This window comes from Watersipora subatra, chromosome 7 (assembly GCF_963576615.1).
Source record: "Watersipora subatra chromosome 7, tzWatSuba1.1, whole genome shotgun sequence".
NCBI classification, from domain to species: Eukaryota; Metazoa; Bryozoa; class Gymnolaemata; order Cheilostomatida; family Watersiporidae; genus Watersipora; species Watersipora subatra.
In genome coordinates, this window is record NC_088714.1 from 5,081,554 (window position 1) to 5,097,862 (window position 16,309).

Below are 16,309 nucleotides of genomic sequence, written 5' to 3' on the forward strand. Positions count from 1 at the left end.
TCGTGACCATAAATTATTAAATGTTCGCGACCACAGGTAAAATAATTTGAAATTTTACAGCCACCGGAACTACGTGCCAACTTTTTCTTTGCTCGCTGTGTACACGACGCCTACAATTGCATAAAATGTCGCTTCTATGCAGCTTATAAAATGTAGTAATTACTTGCAATCGTATTATCATATGACGGAAATTTTATTGATGTCAGTTTCTCAAAAACAGGACTAAAGGTTAGGAAAGTTACTTTTACTAATGAATTCGAGCTAGTAATATTAATGTAACTTGTATCTGCCAAGGAACTTGCCTCTGTGCTGCTACTGAAACATGTGCTGCAGAACTTTAAAATAGTTGTTGGGTGGAGAGTATCCACGGGTACTACACGCATGTAGTATTTGAGAGAGAATCTATTTGTCAAAAGTTGACATTTCACATAAATTTGTGTGGTAATACTGAACTTTTTATCGTGGGAAGCGCCTGGTGATAATAGGTAAAGTGACGAGCTGAATTCTTATATAGTATTTAACATGAGCACGTAGCGTGAGCTTAAAGTTCACGTAACGAAATTTCAAGCTGACAACACCAATTTAGACAGTGGTGCTAGTATTCAGGTTATAGAAGTTGAGTCATCTGCCACTGCTCTAAACACTAGCAATGCATCTGCATTATGCTCTGCTCTACACTACTACACCACTAATCACTGGGATAAAAACTCCTACTTTACATCAAGTTGTATGGGATATGTTCACTTTATGTGATAAGATTTCTACTCTGTATTTCTTCAATCGTGTTTGACTAAAGATTCATTCTGAAATTTCCATGTTTTTTCTTTTTTTTTCTTGTAACAACTCCCACAGTACCATCTTTAAGAGATGATTCCACATATGTATGTTCAATACTCAATCATGCAGCTATAGTAGGTGATGTTAATTAGACTTGAAATTGCAAAAACCTTGGTCAAATTATAAAAAAACTATAAAAACCAGTTTAAACCAAAAACCTGGTTTTTTTATAAAAACCGTGGCTTTTCCCAACCCTGCTTGGTGTGACAGTTAAATAAGAATGTGATCATGTATTTCTTCTTTCCTACTGCTCAAACTCCTCGACACACCGTTATCACATAACGTCCAGCTATTCAAACGAGCTAACAATAAGTCAATAATCTACTAAAGGAAAAATAACACAAGTAATTTAACCATTAAAAATAGTAGAAAACCAGTATTTACAAATTATATAAAGAATGTTATATAAACAAGGCATAAACCATAGCCTCACTTGGCTGTAATTACATTATCTGTTGTGATCTATTAATTTATACAATATCAGTAGGTACAAGGAGATCTGAGTTAGAGTCTCAGTTTTATATTAGTGTGACTAGACTAGAAATCTGCTCGACTATAGCACATTTTCCAAATCATAATGGTGTGTAGAAAGCTCTGTACAAACAAATACTTTCTCTTTATACCTTCTGAGACACTGTTAGAAAAGGTTTCTCATGACAAATCTGTGACGCAAAGCAAGTTACAATAATGCTTTAGACCTTTGTGACATGAGCATTAAATTTGGTCATGCATTAAGAAGGCAAGGTTACAGACCAGACATGGAGTATTTTCTAGCACTTTTTTTTAATGAAAATCGTAATTATTCCCATAGTGGTCTAAAACAATATGGAATGGTTTTATGTGCAATTGTTGTGGAAGTGGTGTAAAAGGTAATTAAATTTTGGTGATTATATGATTGCATCTATTGTTTCAACGATTTGCTATTTATTATCATGTTAATGCTGCACAATTACTATAAAGTTATCTCAAAGCTTAAAAAGCGATTGATCTATGAATACACAGCTGTCTATCAGTCGGAGTCTTTACAGCGAGTCTTACACTACCAATAAGTCTTGTCTGCTAACCCCTTTTCCCACCAATGCACTTCAGTTCTTCTTTATCATATTTATTCTCTACACTAACTTTTTCTTGTCAAATACTGATTACTTCAGCCATTTGTTATTGTAGCCTATTATAGGTTTTTTACAACATTTACCACTACGTTAGGAGTCTGTTTACTATTTCACAAATTAAAATATTTTAATAATTTTAGTTTGTGAAAAAAGCTTAGATTATGTGTGAGCGATCACTCGGAGATCGAGCACGGTGTTTGCTTAGAGAGGCTGTGTGTGTTTTGAGAGTATTGTTGCACAAACACTGTCTCTATGGTTTTGGCTGGTCATGTCAGAGTCCAGTGGCGAGGGAACCTCAACAGCCGGAGACACATCCGGTTGCAGGGAGCATATTTTAGGGGCTATGTCATCCCTGTCATCACTAGTTGCCTTTTTTGGGAGTCGAACCCGACCTCTTGCTTGCGTGTCAGTCTTCTAGTAGTTTTCCGGTCAGCTGTTGTTATTTGTTATCCTAGGACAGCCACAGCAGAGGTATGCCTATTTGGTTATGCATTTAAATCTCGCTCACCCTTATCAACTCCGCATTCTACCGTACGATGTATATGGAAACTTGAAGCAAGTCCTATAGCCTCTTATGGATGGCTAAAAGATACTTTGATTTCTCTGTGCATTTCATCAACAATGAAATGTGCATAGATTTTTTTCTTAATGTTAACTGTTTACCCAACTGACTGCAACTCGGAAGGTCTAACTAAACCTAGTAATTAATCTCCTTGTATGATTTTAGGTGCTCAATGCATACCGAAATAGCTTGATCCTATGGCTGTTATACTCCTTAGGAGACGGTCCACAGTGTATGGCCTGATTGTAGCTGCAATCATCACTGCTATAATCATCACTGTCTACTTGACTTCTTATCATGTCTATTTACCAACCGCTAAAATAAGGATAGTAGATCCGGTATCAGCTGTTCAGGTCCTTGAAAACAACCCAATAAGTGGTAGAACAGTCCTCAACGCCAGCTCGGGGAGCCATGAAGGTGATAATATGCTTACAAACGCAGAGATGTACTCAAATATAAAGAGGAAAAAATATGTGTGAGTTAACACACTGTATTATTGTTCTTGACATCTTTATGTTTTTTAATTTGCGGTATGATATAATTTGACATATGAAATTTTTTTAAATGTTAGGGGATGTGGGAAAAATACTGCCATTTCATAGCATTTATTGCATTATAAAATTGAGCAACTGCATTTATTTAAAACTCTATTAACGAAATATTGATCTTTTGAGACATGTCACCTAGATATTCTGTATCTACTTTGCAATAAGTATCAAATGTATAATGTGCCAAACCATATAGGCTTTACCAAAAGATACCAGTGAGCAAAGAGAGGTTTGCACATTTTAGGGTATATATTACTCGCTATATTTATGATAAAAACTGGTGGTCTTGATTGAAAGTTGAGTCGAAACAAGTTCCTACTTTGTATCATCCGAGTTCTATGCAAATAAAACAATGACTCTCATCCATTGTCAACCTATATATGATTGCTACAAGTGTCTTATGCACTTGTAAAACAAATTAGTGGCGAAAATAATAGAGGTGTTGCTAGGTTTGTTATGTAGGCCTAAATGCATGAAACAGACTACTTTGCTAAATTGAGAAGACAACTCTTATAATAGACATTTATCCGCAAGTTTTGAGTGAAAAACTTTTTTGTAAGGCGTATGTAGTTACTACCAGGTCATCCCTGTTATGTGCTCACTACCTAGACAATACAATTAGCAGTAGGCAAGTGGCATGACCTACTAGTAGCTGTCGTGTGCTATTCTTATCGTGCCTACCTACTTCACCCCTCACTAAATTGTTTACAATTTGTAGATGAAGCTAAATATGTAAGTACAGATCCAAATTGAATAAATTGAGTGAAATATTTTCGAATGCAGAACTTATGTTTCCCCTATAGTTTTACTATATTTACATGTATTATAGTAACCTGGTACACGGAAAGTTAGGTGTAATAATTAATTAATCACACTAATTTTCCTTAGTCTGGCTGGCACGCATTTGGCGCAGATGGTAGAGTGTCGGTCTAGCAAGCTGAATGTTTCTAGTTTAAATCCTGTTCAAAGCAATCTTTTTTCCTTACATTGAAACGAAACTACAGACAGATGAACGCGGCTGTTATTATAGTAAAGATTAATGTTTTTACGTAACTATGAAAAGAATATCCTTTAAAGTGTTGCTTTTTCTGTAAAAAAGAGAATCCAAAGAAACATGAGGTCGATGAATGGTTCCTTGAGCAACTTTTACTGAGGAGTTTATTGTCTCTCAAATTTGGAAAACTGCTAAGGAACATAAAATCTTGAATGCATATTGGAAAATAGAAGTTGTTTGCATTTCTATAATTTTTGGTTGGTAAATACTATTAGAATCATATTGTTTTCAAGAGCTTGTAGGTAACTGCAAGGTTTGGTGGCTTGTCATGTGCATGAGCTGTGTAAATGCATGCCTAGGGAGTGAGATCGTTTTATTAAAACAAGTAGGAGGGAAGGTATATTTTACACAAGTCACTGGCAGGAGATTCTTTTGTTAAAGATGGTTCTATTACATGTTTACGTTTCAAAGAAGAATGTAACCAACGCGTTGTTAGGCCTCTGGATGGCCGAGTGAAATTCTGGCTTGCTATAAGTACTGTTTGTGGACCAATTAACTAGAGTGTGATAAAAGTGCAGCGTCAGTACTTTTAATAATAAGCCAACTAGACGGCGATATCAGTTTGGAATTACATAACGGAAGGAATTGTCTTCCCATATAGCAGGTGGCAGGTTGGTAGCAATCATAGATCAACCGCTGTTGAAGTTTAACTACGCATTGAAAATAATATATTTCCTGTCGTTTTGCCTACTTTCTGTATTATTTGGTTTGGATAAGGTTGTTGATACCAGCAGAGTATTCTACTAGAATACTTCTAGCTTTCATCGGTTACATGGTTTCTCGCAGTATGAAGCTTGATGGCTTAATTGTTTTTGTCTGCACTACATGGCATTTCTTATATTCCTAAATTACTTAAATTCAAGTATTTAATATTTTTTATTGACTGAAGAACGAGAGCCTTTGTGAGAACACAACTCCCAATTACTAGTAAATAGCTTACGCTGCCAACTATGTAGTCACATCTCTAAAGCTCTAATTCTTCTCTTAGCTTATTGGTAATGAGGAATTTTAAAGCTGATCAGTTATGTTTGTTTGAGTACTAACTACATTTGTTTATATATCCGCTAGCACTTGCATCATCCTCAGATAATAATACGCGTGATGTAGGCTATTTGGTTTTCCCGCATTCATATTGTAGTAGAAATATAGCAACCACAGTATACCTTTTATTTCTAAAAAGATTAAAGTGCTTTTACAATTTATCAAGAGTCACAAACATTTTTTTTAACTTTAAAAATGCAATTACTATCTAATTTAAATTGAAATGAAGAATGAGGAGCTAAATTTAAAGTTAACATCAATAATTAGCTGTGGCTATACAGTATTTAAAAAATTATCCAGTGCTGTTTAATTACCAAAGTAATATAAGTTAGCAATAATTTTATTTGTAGCATCACAAGTTGTTTGAACGCTCAAGCTCCTGCTTGCATTAAACACTAAAATGATTCATCTTGTATCAATGCGGCAAAGTAAACATGTACACAACTGCCTTACTTGATTTGTCTTCTCTTTGCTAGAAGACAATCTCTCCGTACCTCTATTCCAGCAAAGGCAGCACGGAAGAAGGAAGTGAAAGGTTACACGGAAGTGAAGTATGAAAATGATTTATTCCATGGGCGTTGTTATAACTTTCCTAAAACTAAGAGAGTTACCCATCCATTATCAGCGTCTGAAATAGCTCAGTCACTCGGACGACATTTTGACATCTCAAAAAGAACTCTACAGGATATAACCGAGGCTGTACAAATGAATTTAGTTAGCATCAATAAGAGTGACATAGATAACATAAAGGTGGTGTTAGGCTATCACGGTTACGAACACACTCCACACTATACATGGTATAACTTCTCTCACTGTGAATATACAAACTGCATTCCACTAAACCCTCATCGTTCAATCGAGCATCCGATGGCACCAGACAACGTGGCGAAAGCTGCTAGTATCATTCTCTTCAATCTTGTAGAGATGTATCACGGAGATACCTTGCTCAAAATTCCCCGTCGTACTGATCAGTATTTTGGAGTTACTTCGTTGGAGTCAACAGGGTACTCGTTCAACTTGATGCCTCCTACTCTCAATGGGCTAATGAACTTTACTGCCACCTACAGCCGTAGGTCTACTGTTCCTGAATGGCACATATTTAAGGCGTGTATGGATAAGAGAACTACAAAGCTTCCAACTAGAAATTACTCAGAAGGCAAATCCAAAGGTGCAATCGCATATGTTAGCAATTGTATGTCTATGCAATATAATAGGCTTTCATTAATGAAAATGCTGAAGTCATACATTCCTGTTGACATATATGGTGGATGCGGGAAGCCCGATCCATGCAGGGGTCATTCAGATCCTGGGCAATGCTCCCGAGATCTTCATAAGCAATACCATTTTTATCTTAGTTTTGAAAATTCCCTCTGCGAAGACTACATTTCTGAGAAGTTCTGGGATAGATTATCGGAGGCTACATACATGCTTCCTGTTGCTATGGGAGGCCTGACTGTGCACGAGTACAGCGAGCAAGCTCCCAACCAGTCGTTTCTGCACGTTCGTAATTTTACTAGTATCGAGAGTCTTGGGAAATATCTTCACATTTTGATGAAAAATCCTGAGTCATATAATGCATACCACAGATGGCGGGAAGAGTGGGATGTGTATAAGCGGCCCATATACACACGATTTCCCTCGTGCGACTTGTGCAGGATAGCCAATGAGCAGCCATATATGCCCTCAGATCCTAACCTCTCCACCAAATACAACGATCCATCTCTCTGCAAGAATTATGAGCCTTTGTGACTGTTAAATTTATTTTACGGTTTCTCGAAAATCTTATATCATGCATTAGCTGCTCATTTTGCTGAGTTCCTGTGTTGTCATACCTTAAATGATATTTTTAACTTTGCTCTATTTGCATCTCAAGGTCGCATTATATAGTAAACCATTCTCTGTATCTCCTTGCTCACTTTTATTCAAGATATTAGTTTGTCGCATTAGCCATGCAAACAACTATGTATAATTATTTTAGTTTAACAGTTTCAATTTGTGTATGGTCGATTTACCAGTTAATTTATGGTCAGCTGACCAATTTATATAGGTCAACTTCAATTGTTCTCCAATATATTTTTCATTGATCGCCCTGTTTTGTGTTTTGTCTTGCAGCGAGTTGAAAACTAAATGGCTAGCCAGCCTGTCTAATGACTGCAAAATCCTGGTTCCAAAACAATATAAGGTACATGCATCTTCTAATTGTAGGTTTAAAATTCTGTGCAACTGTCAATGTATGTCAGAGATACTAAATTATTTCAGCAAATGGTAACATGTACAGCGAGGCATTCGGTGACACTAAACCTCCTAAGGGTTGTGAAGCAAATTTAGATTTCAAAACTCAGTCAGATTGAGAGCCAACAGCTTGAAAATTGGTTGCGGTGCGAGAATGAGAGCCTAATCGTTCGCAATATGTATTTGCAATTTTCATTTGTTGAAACTGTTCAATTGACTTCACAAGCTGTCTATTGGACATACAACACTATTTTACCTATTTGAAGTGCATGCATCAAATTAAAAATAAATGGTTTCCTTTTCCTGCCCAGCGCCGTTTCATGTTGTCAGTGATGCGTGAGGTGCTATGATATTAAAGGGCTAATCCATGCATCTTATTGTTCCCACAAGCGCATTGGCTATGGATTATAAAGGTAATGAAGTGTGGCAGATGTATCAGCACTTATCACAGTCTGAGTGTATGTACAGTGTCATGCTAGGTAAGTAACTATACTTTCTGACTTACATCACCGCTGAATCACTAGTTCCGTTCCAGCGAACAAAAAAGGTTTTTTAAGTCTGTGCGCTAAATACTCCTTTGGTTAATGAATTGTGTAGCATTTCCGTGATTAGCTGATACGGTTGCATGACTATGTCACTCGGTGATCAGCTAACTGAACAAATAGATGTCACTGATCCTCAAATTTTTGTGCAGAAGAAATTAGTCGCGAGTCGAGGAAACATTGATCATGATACTAAAATATAGTTTGCTTTGTTTGTCATATCTACTGCTTTATGTACAATCTCAACAAGTTGTGGTGAACAGCGGAACACAGCTGACACCAGAGGAAATTGCAGAGGTAGGTCATAGTTTATTACAAAGTTTAAGTTTCGAGAATAATACTAATATATAGCATATTCTGTGTCTAGACTCGCTCCAAAGGTACACTAAACTGATTGCAATAAGTTGGAAACGTCAAAAAATATATCGGATAATATTGAGGGATTTTTGCTAAACTTGATATGTAATGTCTTTTTACAAAAAAAAAGATAAAATAATAATCAGAAATTAAATTATCAAAAATATAGTTTCATATATGTCTTAGTAATAAAATTGACTTATTGTTAACAATCGGCAAATAGTTTTGATACATGTATGTGTAACCTATGTTTTGATTTTAAGTGTTTACAATGACAAAGTAAGAGTACATCATTTGTTTCTAAAATTCTTTTTTGTTCTGTTATTATGCTATTTTTATGTTGCAATCTTCAGCAGAACATCAACAATGATCATTTTAAGCTATAAGGACAGCTTTCATGTAGATGACACTCGTTCTTGACTGCATCTCATCCACTGACTGCATGTTATTACATCTTGTCTCTAGATAGAAAGATCCTATGAGGATTTTGTAAAAAAGAACAGAGTGAGAAACACAGATAGTTCAAGGTCATCCGGGAGAAAGACTCAGGCTCAGGGAAACTCCCAGCCTAGTAGGGTAAGATATTTTTCTCAAGTACAAAAAGTCAAAATACACATAGACAGGTACAAAGTGAAAGTATACACTTGAATGTTCTTTGTTTTGCTGTTGATGCTTGTTTCACTTTGAATATTACTATATTGCACTTTCAATTACTTGTTTCTATTATTCCATAATATGACATTTGATAAGATCTGTAAAGCTACGTGTGAGTTTACATTTCAGCACTGCCGATGTCCAAGTCTGTGTTATTTTGCTGCCAGCACTGTTTTATAGAGGGTAAGAACATGTATATATAGTGAATGCATTTTACAGGAAGATGTTCAGAATGACCGCAGTTTGTCACGAATTTCACTCATCACCCTGGGAACTGTCAATTTTAACAATATTATACCAGGAGTTGAGAGAGGGGATGTTTTTCCGAGTCCCAATGACAGAGAATATCGAACAACTACAGTAAGTGTGTCTACCATTCGTAGGTATGTAGCAATGACACCTACAGTAAGTGTTCCAATCATTCGTAGACCTGTGGCAAACTCACCTACAGTAAGTACTTCCTTATTCATAAACCTGTAGCAATGTCCCAAACAGTAAGTGTGTCCACCATTCATAGATCTGTTGAAATGTTATCTACAGTGAGTGTGTCTGCAATTCTTGAACCTGGCAACGACACTTCAGTAAGTGTGTCAACTATTCTTAGATATGAAGCAATGACACCAAGTATCTCCCTGTAAATTGGCTGTCTCACTGAAGTAATTTCAGTTAGACATACACTTGTGTTTGCAAAAGGTAAGTTTATTATTAAAAAGTTATTAGAAGTGTGGTTAAAGGCTTTTTGACAGTCTTACCATGTATGTGTTTGTCACACATTGAATCCCTCATCATAAATAACTTGTTGGTTGATCCAAGGATCTGAGAGCGGTAATAACTTTCTATGCATGTCTATGCATATGTCTATGCATGTCTATGCATATGTCTATGCATGTCTATGCATATGTCTATGCATGTCTGCATTAGACATTAGATGAACATAGCCCCTCAGATCACGTGTTTTTAATTCTTATCAGAAAAGATTAGATGGAATCGAGTAATCATGCCTGCTAAGGTAGCCTGATGCATGTATATGTGATATATATTTAATCGCTTTACAATCTAGTGCATTGCAAGTTCTTATTTTAAGTAAAATAGATTTCTAATTTCTAAAGATAAAAAGCCCGTGTTACTGACCTAGAATAGCTAGGCTGATCATGTAACATTCTGGTATACCTACTACAATGTCACATTCTCTCAGATGCCGAATTTCCTCGACAAGTGCATGTAGATAAAATGTGACTATTGTTGCCCAGCCAATAGGTTAAACAGTTTAAAGGAAAAAATTTTAAATAATGCTTAGAAAAAGCATTTGGTAAAGCCATAACATAAACGTTCAGGTCAGTTTAAAATCATATTATTTCCAGAACAAGCATAGAAAGGCTAAAGTGCATTTTTACCGTTATTAAATGGTAAACATTTTACTAGACTTTAAAACAATCTCAGCAGCCCTTATGCGCGGCAAAAGAAACTTACTAGACAGCTAAACGTATAGACCAGTTCCAATTGTTCAGCTTGTCGCTGCTACAGGGATACCTAAAAACACTCAGGATATATCATCTAAGCTGCCTCTTAGATGATTGTGAAGTTCTCTGGTTGCTAAGGTGATGCAACCCCTGCCTCTCACTCAGTGACTAATTCTGGTCTAATCAGACGATATTTATAAAAGATTTTGCGCAAGTCAATCGTGCATAGCAGTTCTTGGTACTAGACACGCCACCAGGATATAGAGGGACTCAGTCCATTACCTCCAACTAATCAACCAGCTACTAGCCTTCTTATCCTTTGTTCTGTCTATTATATTTGATGGTGTCATCACCTCTCCAATACTATTTCAACTGCTAATTAGATACATGTATAACCAAAGCAGGAAACAAGTCTATGCTTAGCCTCTGTTTTTAACAAAATACAGAAATTTCTAAAGTTCAGGCTTGCTGAAGGATTTGATAATAATTATGAAATGGATTTAAAATGTAAATATCGTCATTAGTTTTTCTTAAAGCTAGTCTTCAGGATTAATTATGTTAAAATTTCAAGAAATAAAACTGTTCAATTTAAAACTCGCTCTGAAAAATTTTGTAAGTGGCTAGGGAAAAATATTTTGTTTAAATGCAAATGCTTCATACTAGCATCACTATTACTTCATACTAGTAGTACTGTTACTACATAATAGTAGTACTGTTACTACATACTAGTAGTACTGTTACTTCATACTAGTAGTACTGTTACTTCATACTAGTAGTACTGTTACTTCATACTAGTAGTACTGTTACTGCATACTAGTATCACTGTTACTTCATACTAGTAGTATCGTTACTTCATACTAGTAGTACTGCTACTACATACTAGTAGTACTGTTACTACATACTAGTATCACTGTTACTACATACTAGTAGCACTGTTACTACATACTAGTAGCACTGTTACTACATACTAGTAGCATTGTTGCTTATTTTTGGCAGACGAGACCTACTAGAAGAAGTCTCAGTAGCAGAAGGACAAAAAGAAAAGCTATAAATACTCTATACAATGTTGTGGAAAAGTGGGACAACGCCAAGCTTCATTATAGAGTGGAGTCATCTTCTTTTTGTGAGTGTTTGAACATTATAAAACAATCAAATGCAGCAAGCAGAGCGTTGAATGGGAGAATGTTCGTTTAACTATTCTAGAGCTGGGTGATAAGATCCAAGAATACTTGTGATATTTTCATTGCTTGATGTCTTTTTTGTCTCGATGACAAATTTGAGTTGATAATAAGTCTAAAGGTGCATTGACACCGGGCTGTTGACACCAGGTTGTTTCAACTCTGACAAAGTCGGCCTGGTGTAGAAGGCAAATCGGTTGTAAAAACTGCCTTGTCTCAGTCACCGACACAAAATCGGTGAAATGGTGAAAATCGGTGAAAATGTATTTCAAATCATAGACAGACTAGAAGCGGTTCCAACTCCGACTCTATCGGAGTTGAAGCAACTCTGATAAGTCAGCCCGGTGTAAACGCACCTTAAGATGCTCTAGTTGCTTGATGTTATTGCTCACATCCAATTTAGTGAGTTAGTCAAGTCAAAGTACAGATGCAATGTACTTTGACAAGATTGCAGCCTTATTCCCAAACTTACTGTATAAGGTGCTACAGTCTCACTAGTAAAAAGAAGTGCTTGTCTAACATCTTTAGATTAGTTCTGTATAAGAAGAAACGCGAGTCAAATGTGTAACAGAGGTAGTAGAAAAATTTATACATATATTGGCAGTTTCCGCATTTTTAGCCTTATAAAACTTCTGTATTCTGCATAATGCTGTATTGCGTTATTTCCTTGTTTTTTGTGTTCATTGTATGCAGCTGACGCGAATGCTTTACGAACTAAAATAAGAAGTTCATTGGCTCCTATAGAACAGAATTCTTGCGTTACGTAAGTTGTTATGTTTACTCATATATACACCTCTAACATTCTACTATTCTGTAACATCAACATACTATATGCACCATCGTATGTTTCAGTTTATGAACTTTCTCTAACTACAACCTTCAAATTCACAATCCCGGCTCCTCCGCAATATTACATTTAAAGCACTAGTACCATCCTCTAAGCACACTAAGTACTGACCCATCCAACCTAAACACTATCCAACTTTTCAAACACATTTGTTCAACTCACACATTAATTCCTGATTTCTGTCTTCTCACTTTTGTTTTGGCATGTAATGAAAACATCTTTTTGTTGATTATTACTAACACCAATAAGAAGTACAACATACATTATATTCGTATACTTTATCTAGACCCTGTTACCTTCTAGATGTACGGCTCAACATTAGCATGTCTCTAGGTAATGCTAAAATACCTCTGTTAATCTTTTAGAATGACCTTTTTTGCGCAATGGCTTTCAGTAGCATGCGCCTGTATGCCTGCGGACTTGTATACATATGAGTGACGATGTGCTTGCATGCGTGCTTCAGCGTTTAGTACATAATTGTAGGCATGCAGCGTGTAAAGTGTGTGGCTTATCGTGTTTAAAGTGTGATGCATAATGCTGGTGTAGTCTCTCTGTGTGTGAGCTCTCTGCTTTCACAAATTTTGTTACTATTGTTTATATATTATGTAATTCAGTAGTAATAAAATAGAAGCAATGATATAATTACAGTAAACCAAAATTTTAGCTCCAATATGTTTTATGTTACTAAAAATGTTGTGTCGACATTTGCAAAACTTTCTCAAGTGAAATCTGTTTTGACAATGTATACGTTTTACTCATGTACACACCGTCACAGTCTATTAGCATTCACTATCTGACAGTTAGTCATTTACATCATATGTCTCCACTTGTGTATATGGTTTTACCTGCCAAGATACAATGTCATAAATACCAGTTGCCAAGAGTCTTTCTCTAAATGCTATGCATGTATGTACGTATGTACATATCTACGCATCTGCGTATGTGCATATTTACATATCTGCGTATGTGCGTATGGGCGTATGTGCGTATGTACGGATGTATGTATATGCGTATATATGTATGTTTGTACATATGTGTGTATGTACATATGTATGTACGTATAACATACTATATCTACCAACATATGATGTGATATGATTGGTAGAAGTGAGGTGAACTGGAATGCATGATTGGTAGCGCAGAAGTTTTAGTTTAGATTTCTGTACGAGGAATATTCTTTTCTGCTGTCGGGATGGTGAGACAGGAAAATATATATCAGCACCATTGATCAGTTGACAATGCATAAATTGAAAATAAAACGACAGCGCAGTCTTTCCGTATATATAATATATGCATTGCTTCAAAAGAACCATATTTGATGAAAGTTTACTGCAAACATGATCAATATGTTTGGACCATGTAAGGTCCTCACCTATGAGGAAGCTGAGTACAGTAGTTATAAACTTATAAAGTTATAAACTTATAAAGCTTCTCTAAATAGTTTTTAGTGTATCTCTACATTTATTTTTCATGCAATTTTACTGATGTAATTTTTTAGCATTTGTGTTTATCAGGGTGAGCAGTAATGAGAGTAAACTAAGCTTGCAGCAACCTGTTAGTTTCTGTCAATCAGGTTACCAGGAAGACTTCCAGTTGCATCAGTTTAGGAGATTACTATCCGAATGCCCTGCGTTCCAAGGATAATAAATAAGTTTTTGCACCAAAGATTTATTTTCAATCAATATAAACAACATTTACCATTCAAACTTTTAAATAAAAGTATTTTGTTCATTTCTGTGTTCTGTGTATACTGTACCCGCTACAACGCCTATTCCAACTCTATACTGGTTGCAATAATTTGCCAGCCCTGTGAGTTTAAGAATTTTCCTTCACGTGTAGGCACGCATTTTTTTTAGTATGGCTTCACGCTTAGCACCAGCTGCAGTGTTGAGCATGAAACCCTTAAAGATTGACATGTGTAATAAGTATGTGTCCAATTTATTCTATAGTACAGCCAGTTAGACAGTGTAGTCTACTGGATAAATACCTGTGTGCAGATCTGGAGGCCAAGGGGTTCAAATCCAGAGGACAGTAGCGATTTTTACAGATGACAGACAGAGTATAGACAAATATGGAGATTTATATAGATGTAATTATATTTAACATGACATCATGTTGACTGCCACTGATCTCCACTTCTTATTTCTCCTGACCATCTATATTTGGAGAAGATGTTACCACTGTTTATTGCTCATTATGGTTGGCAGGTTTGAAGAAGTTCTAGAGACCCAGATTTGGCCATCTGGACAAAGTCTGGTAGAGGTAGTAGACTCTGGATCTTGTGCTTCAGTCATTGGTAGAGTTCCGAATACTGCGCAAAGGATGTCTCTAGCTCCAGGCTGCCATGTTGTAAGTTCTGTTGTGCTCAATCTAGACAGCCATTAACAATGTTAAGCAATGATCTAAGGGACTACATAGAAGTAGGGAATTTACTTGCTGGCTAGTTTACACACAGGTCTATGGTTGTAAATTGCTTTTCTAGAATATATAGACAACAACAACCTAAAACATGTGGCGGTGCAAAACAAATTTTTAACATGGAGATTAAGATTTCGCACTCGGTCATTCATTTTTTATTATATTGGTGTTTGTTTGATCAATTATTTTCAGCTGGAATTTTGTGTTCTGTCAATTCGGTCTCAATTGAAATATATTTTTATGTCATTTTTAGCCTTAATATACTGTATTATAACAGTTATTGTTGTGTACATTCCTCTTGCTTCATCTATAACTCTGATTATGTAAGACTGAAAGGTTTGAAAATTCAAAGCATATAAAAAAAAAGTTTCTACAACTTTTAGACTTCAAAATAAGCAGTAAAGAGTAACAGACTGAAGGGATACTTTAAAGGGATAAGTGCTTTGCTGTAAACATTGATGAAGAAATGTTAAAAATGGCGTAGCTATTTTTATGTATAAGAAGTCTGTTGTTACAGACTGGAACCATACAGCATGAGTTCTTACATGCTCTTGGGTTTGGGCACGAGCATGAGAGGCCCGACAGAGATGGTTTTGTTGCTATCAACTCCAAGTATATACAAGAGGAATATATACACAACTTTTTCAAGGAGCCATACCCTACTTACTCCACTGACATCGCTTACGATCTCTCCTCTATTATGCACTACTCACAGAACGTATGCACTCACCTTTGTTGACATGTTGTTTCCTTGCATAGACACGCGTATTGCTACCCGATCAAATGTATAATATCTAAAAGCTTACAGAATTTTTGGCTTTATTAATGCTTTAATACTGGTTCTCTGGTACAACAGAGAACTTTAGTGCAACAATTGACTTGTAGTTTTTATGTTTTGAGTCGCATTGCAGCAATTCAGCATTGATCTCTCAGCAAACACAATAGAGTTAAGAGACCCGTATCTGGCCATAAGCGCTCTAGACATTGGGCAGAGGATCGGCATATCATGGTTAGATGAAGTGGCAGTCAACAAATATTACGACTGTAAAAAGGATTGTCAGATATCGTGTGCCAATGGTGGCTATGTAAGGAAGCTTACTAGTGGCGTCTGTACCTGCGTATGTCCTCCTGGTCTAGGTAAGAGCTTTCTTTGATATTCTTTTCTGCTATATTATGGTGGTAAGAGATCTTGAGGAGGAATGCAGGTGCCCAAGCTAATAGATATTTAATTTGACCTTCGTCCGTCATTGGTTTGGTTATTGAAAGAGAACTTGTACTATTTATACAAAAAATTTATTTGTACAAAAAATATTGAAACTTAAGCTCTCATATGGTGTACCTAACACGATTGCACAAGCACCCAAATAGCTATGAGATACTGTTCTAAAATGCATAGTTCTTTGTTGCTTTACAAAGGTTGTGACTGGGTACTTCCATTTTGTACAGACCTGATAAGCAAGCATGCTA

The 16,309-nt window shown here is 36.1% G+C and overlaps 2 protein-coding genes across 4 annotated transcripts in view; both read left to right on the plus strand.

Annotated features, from left to right (window-relative positions):
* The first annotated feature begins 94 nt into the window (after positions 1-94).
* LOC137399841 (glycoprotein 3-alpha-L-fucosyltransferase A-like) lies at positions 95-7,244 on the plus strand. Of its 3 annotated transcripts, none has more exons than XM_068086076.1 (3): positions 95-228; positions 2,677-2,986; positions 5,631-7,244. In XM_068086076.1, exons 2-3 carry the CDS (start codon positions 2,709-2,711, stop codon positions 6,901-6,903), a joined length of 1,551 nt encoding a protein of 516 aa, XP_067942177.1. In that variant the 5' UTR covers positions 95-228; positions 2,677-2,708; the 3' UTR covers positions 6,904-7,244. The 3 variants fall into 3 exon arrangements, with proteins under 3 accessions (XP_067942177.1, XP_067942178.1, XP_067942179.1); XM_068086077.1 differs by having other exon boundaries at positions 2,677-2,928; positions 5,660-7,244; XM_068086078.1 differs by lacking the exon at positions 95-228 and having other exon boundaries at positions 2,850-2,986; positions 5,660-7,244.
* Positions 7,245-8,114: 870 nt separating this feature from the next.
* LOC137400357 (uncharacterized) overlaps positions 8,115-16,309 on the plus strand; it is a 28,369-nt gene continuing 20,174 nt past the window's right edge. The window contains exons 1-8 of the mRNA XM_068086685.1: positions 8,115-8,225; positions 8,751-8,861; positions 9,159-9,322; positions 11,422-11,522; positions 12,271-12,340; positions 14,632-14,773; positions 15,360-15,560; positions 15,754-15,979. Of these exons, the coding sequence (XP_067942786.1) occupies positions 8,115-8,225; positions 8,751-8,861; positions 9,159-9,322; positions 11,422-11,522; positions 12,271-12,340; positions 14,632-14,773; positions 15,360-15,560; positions 15,754-15,979 (1,126 nt within the window). The remainder of the gene's footprint in view (positions 8,226-8,750; positions 8,862-9,158; positions 9,323-11,421; positions 11,523-12,270; positions 12,341-14,631; positions 14,774-15,359; positions 15,561-15,753; positions 15,980-16,309) is intronic.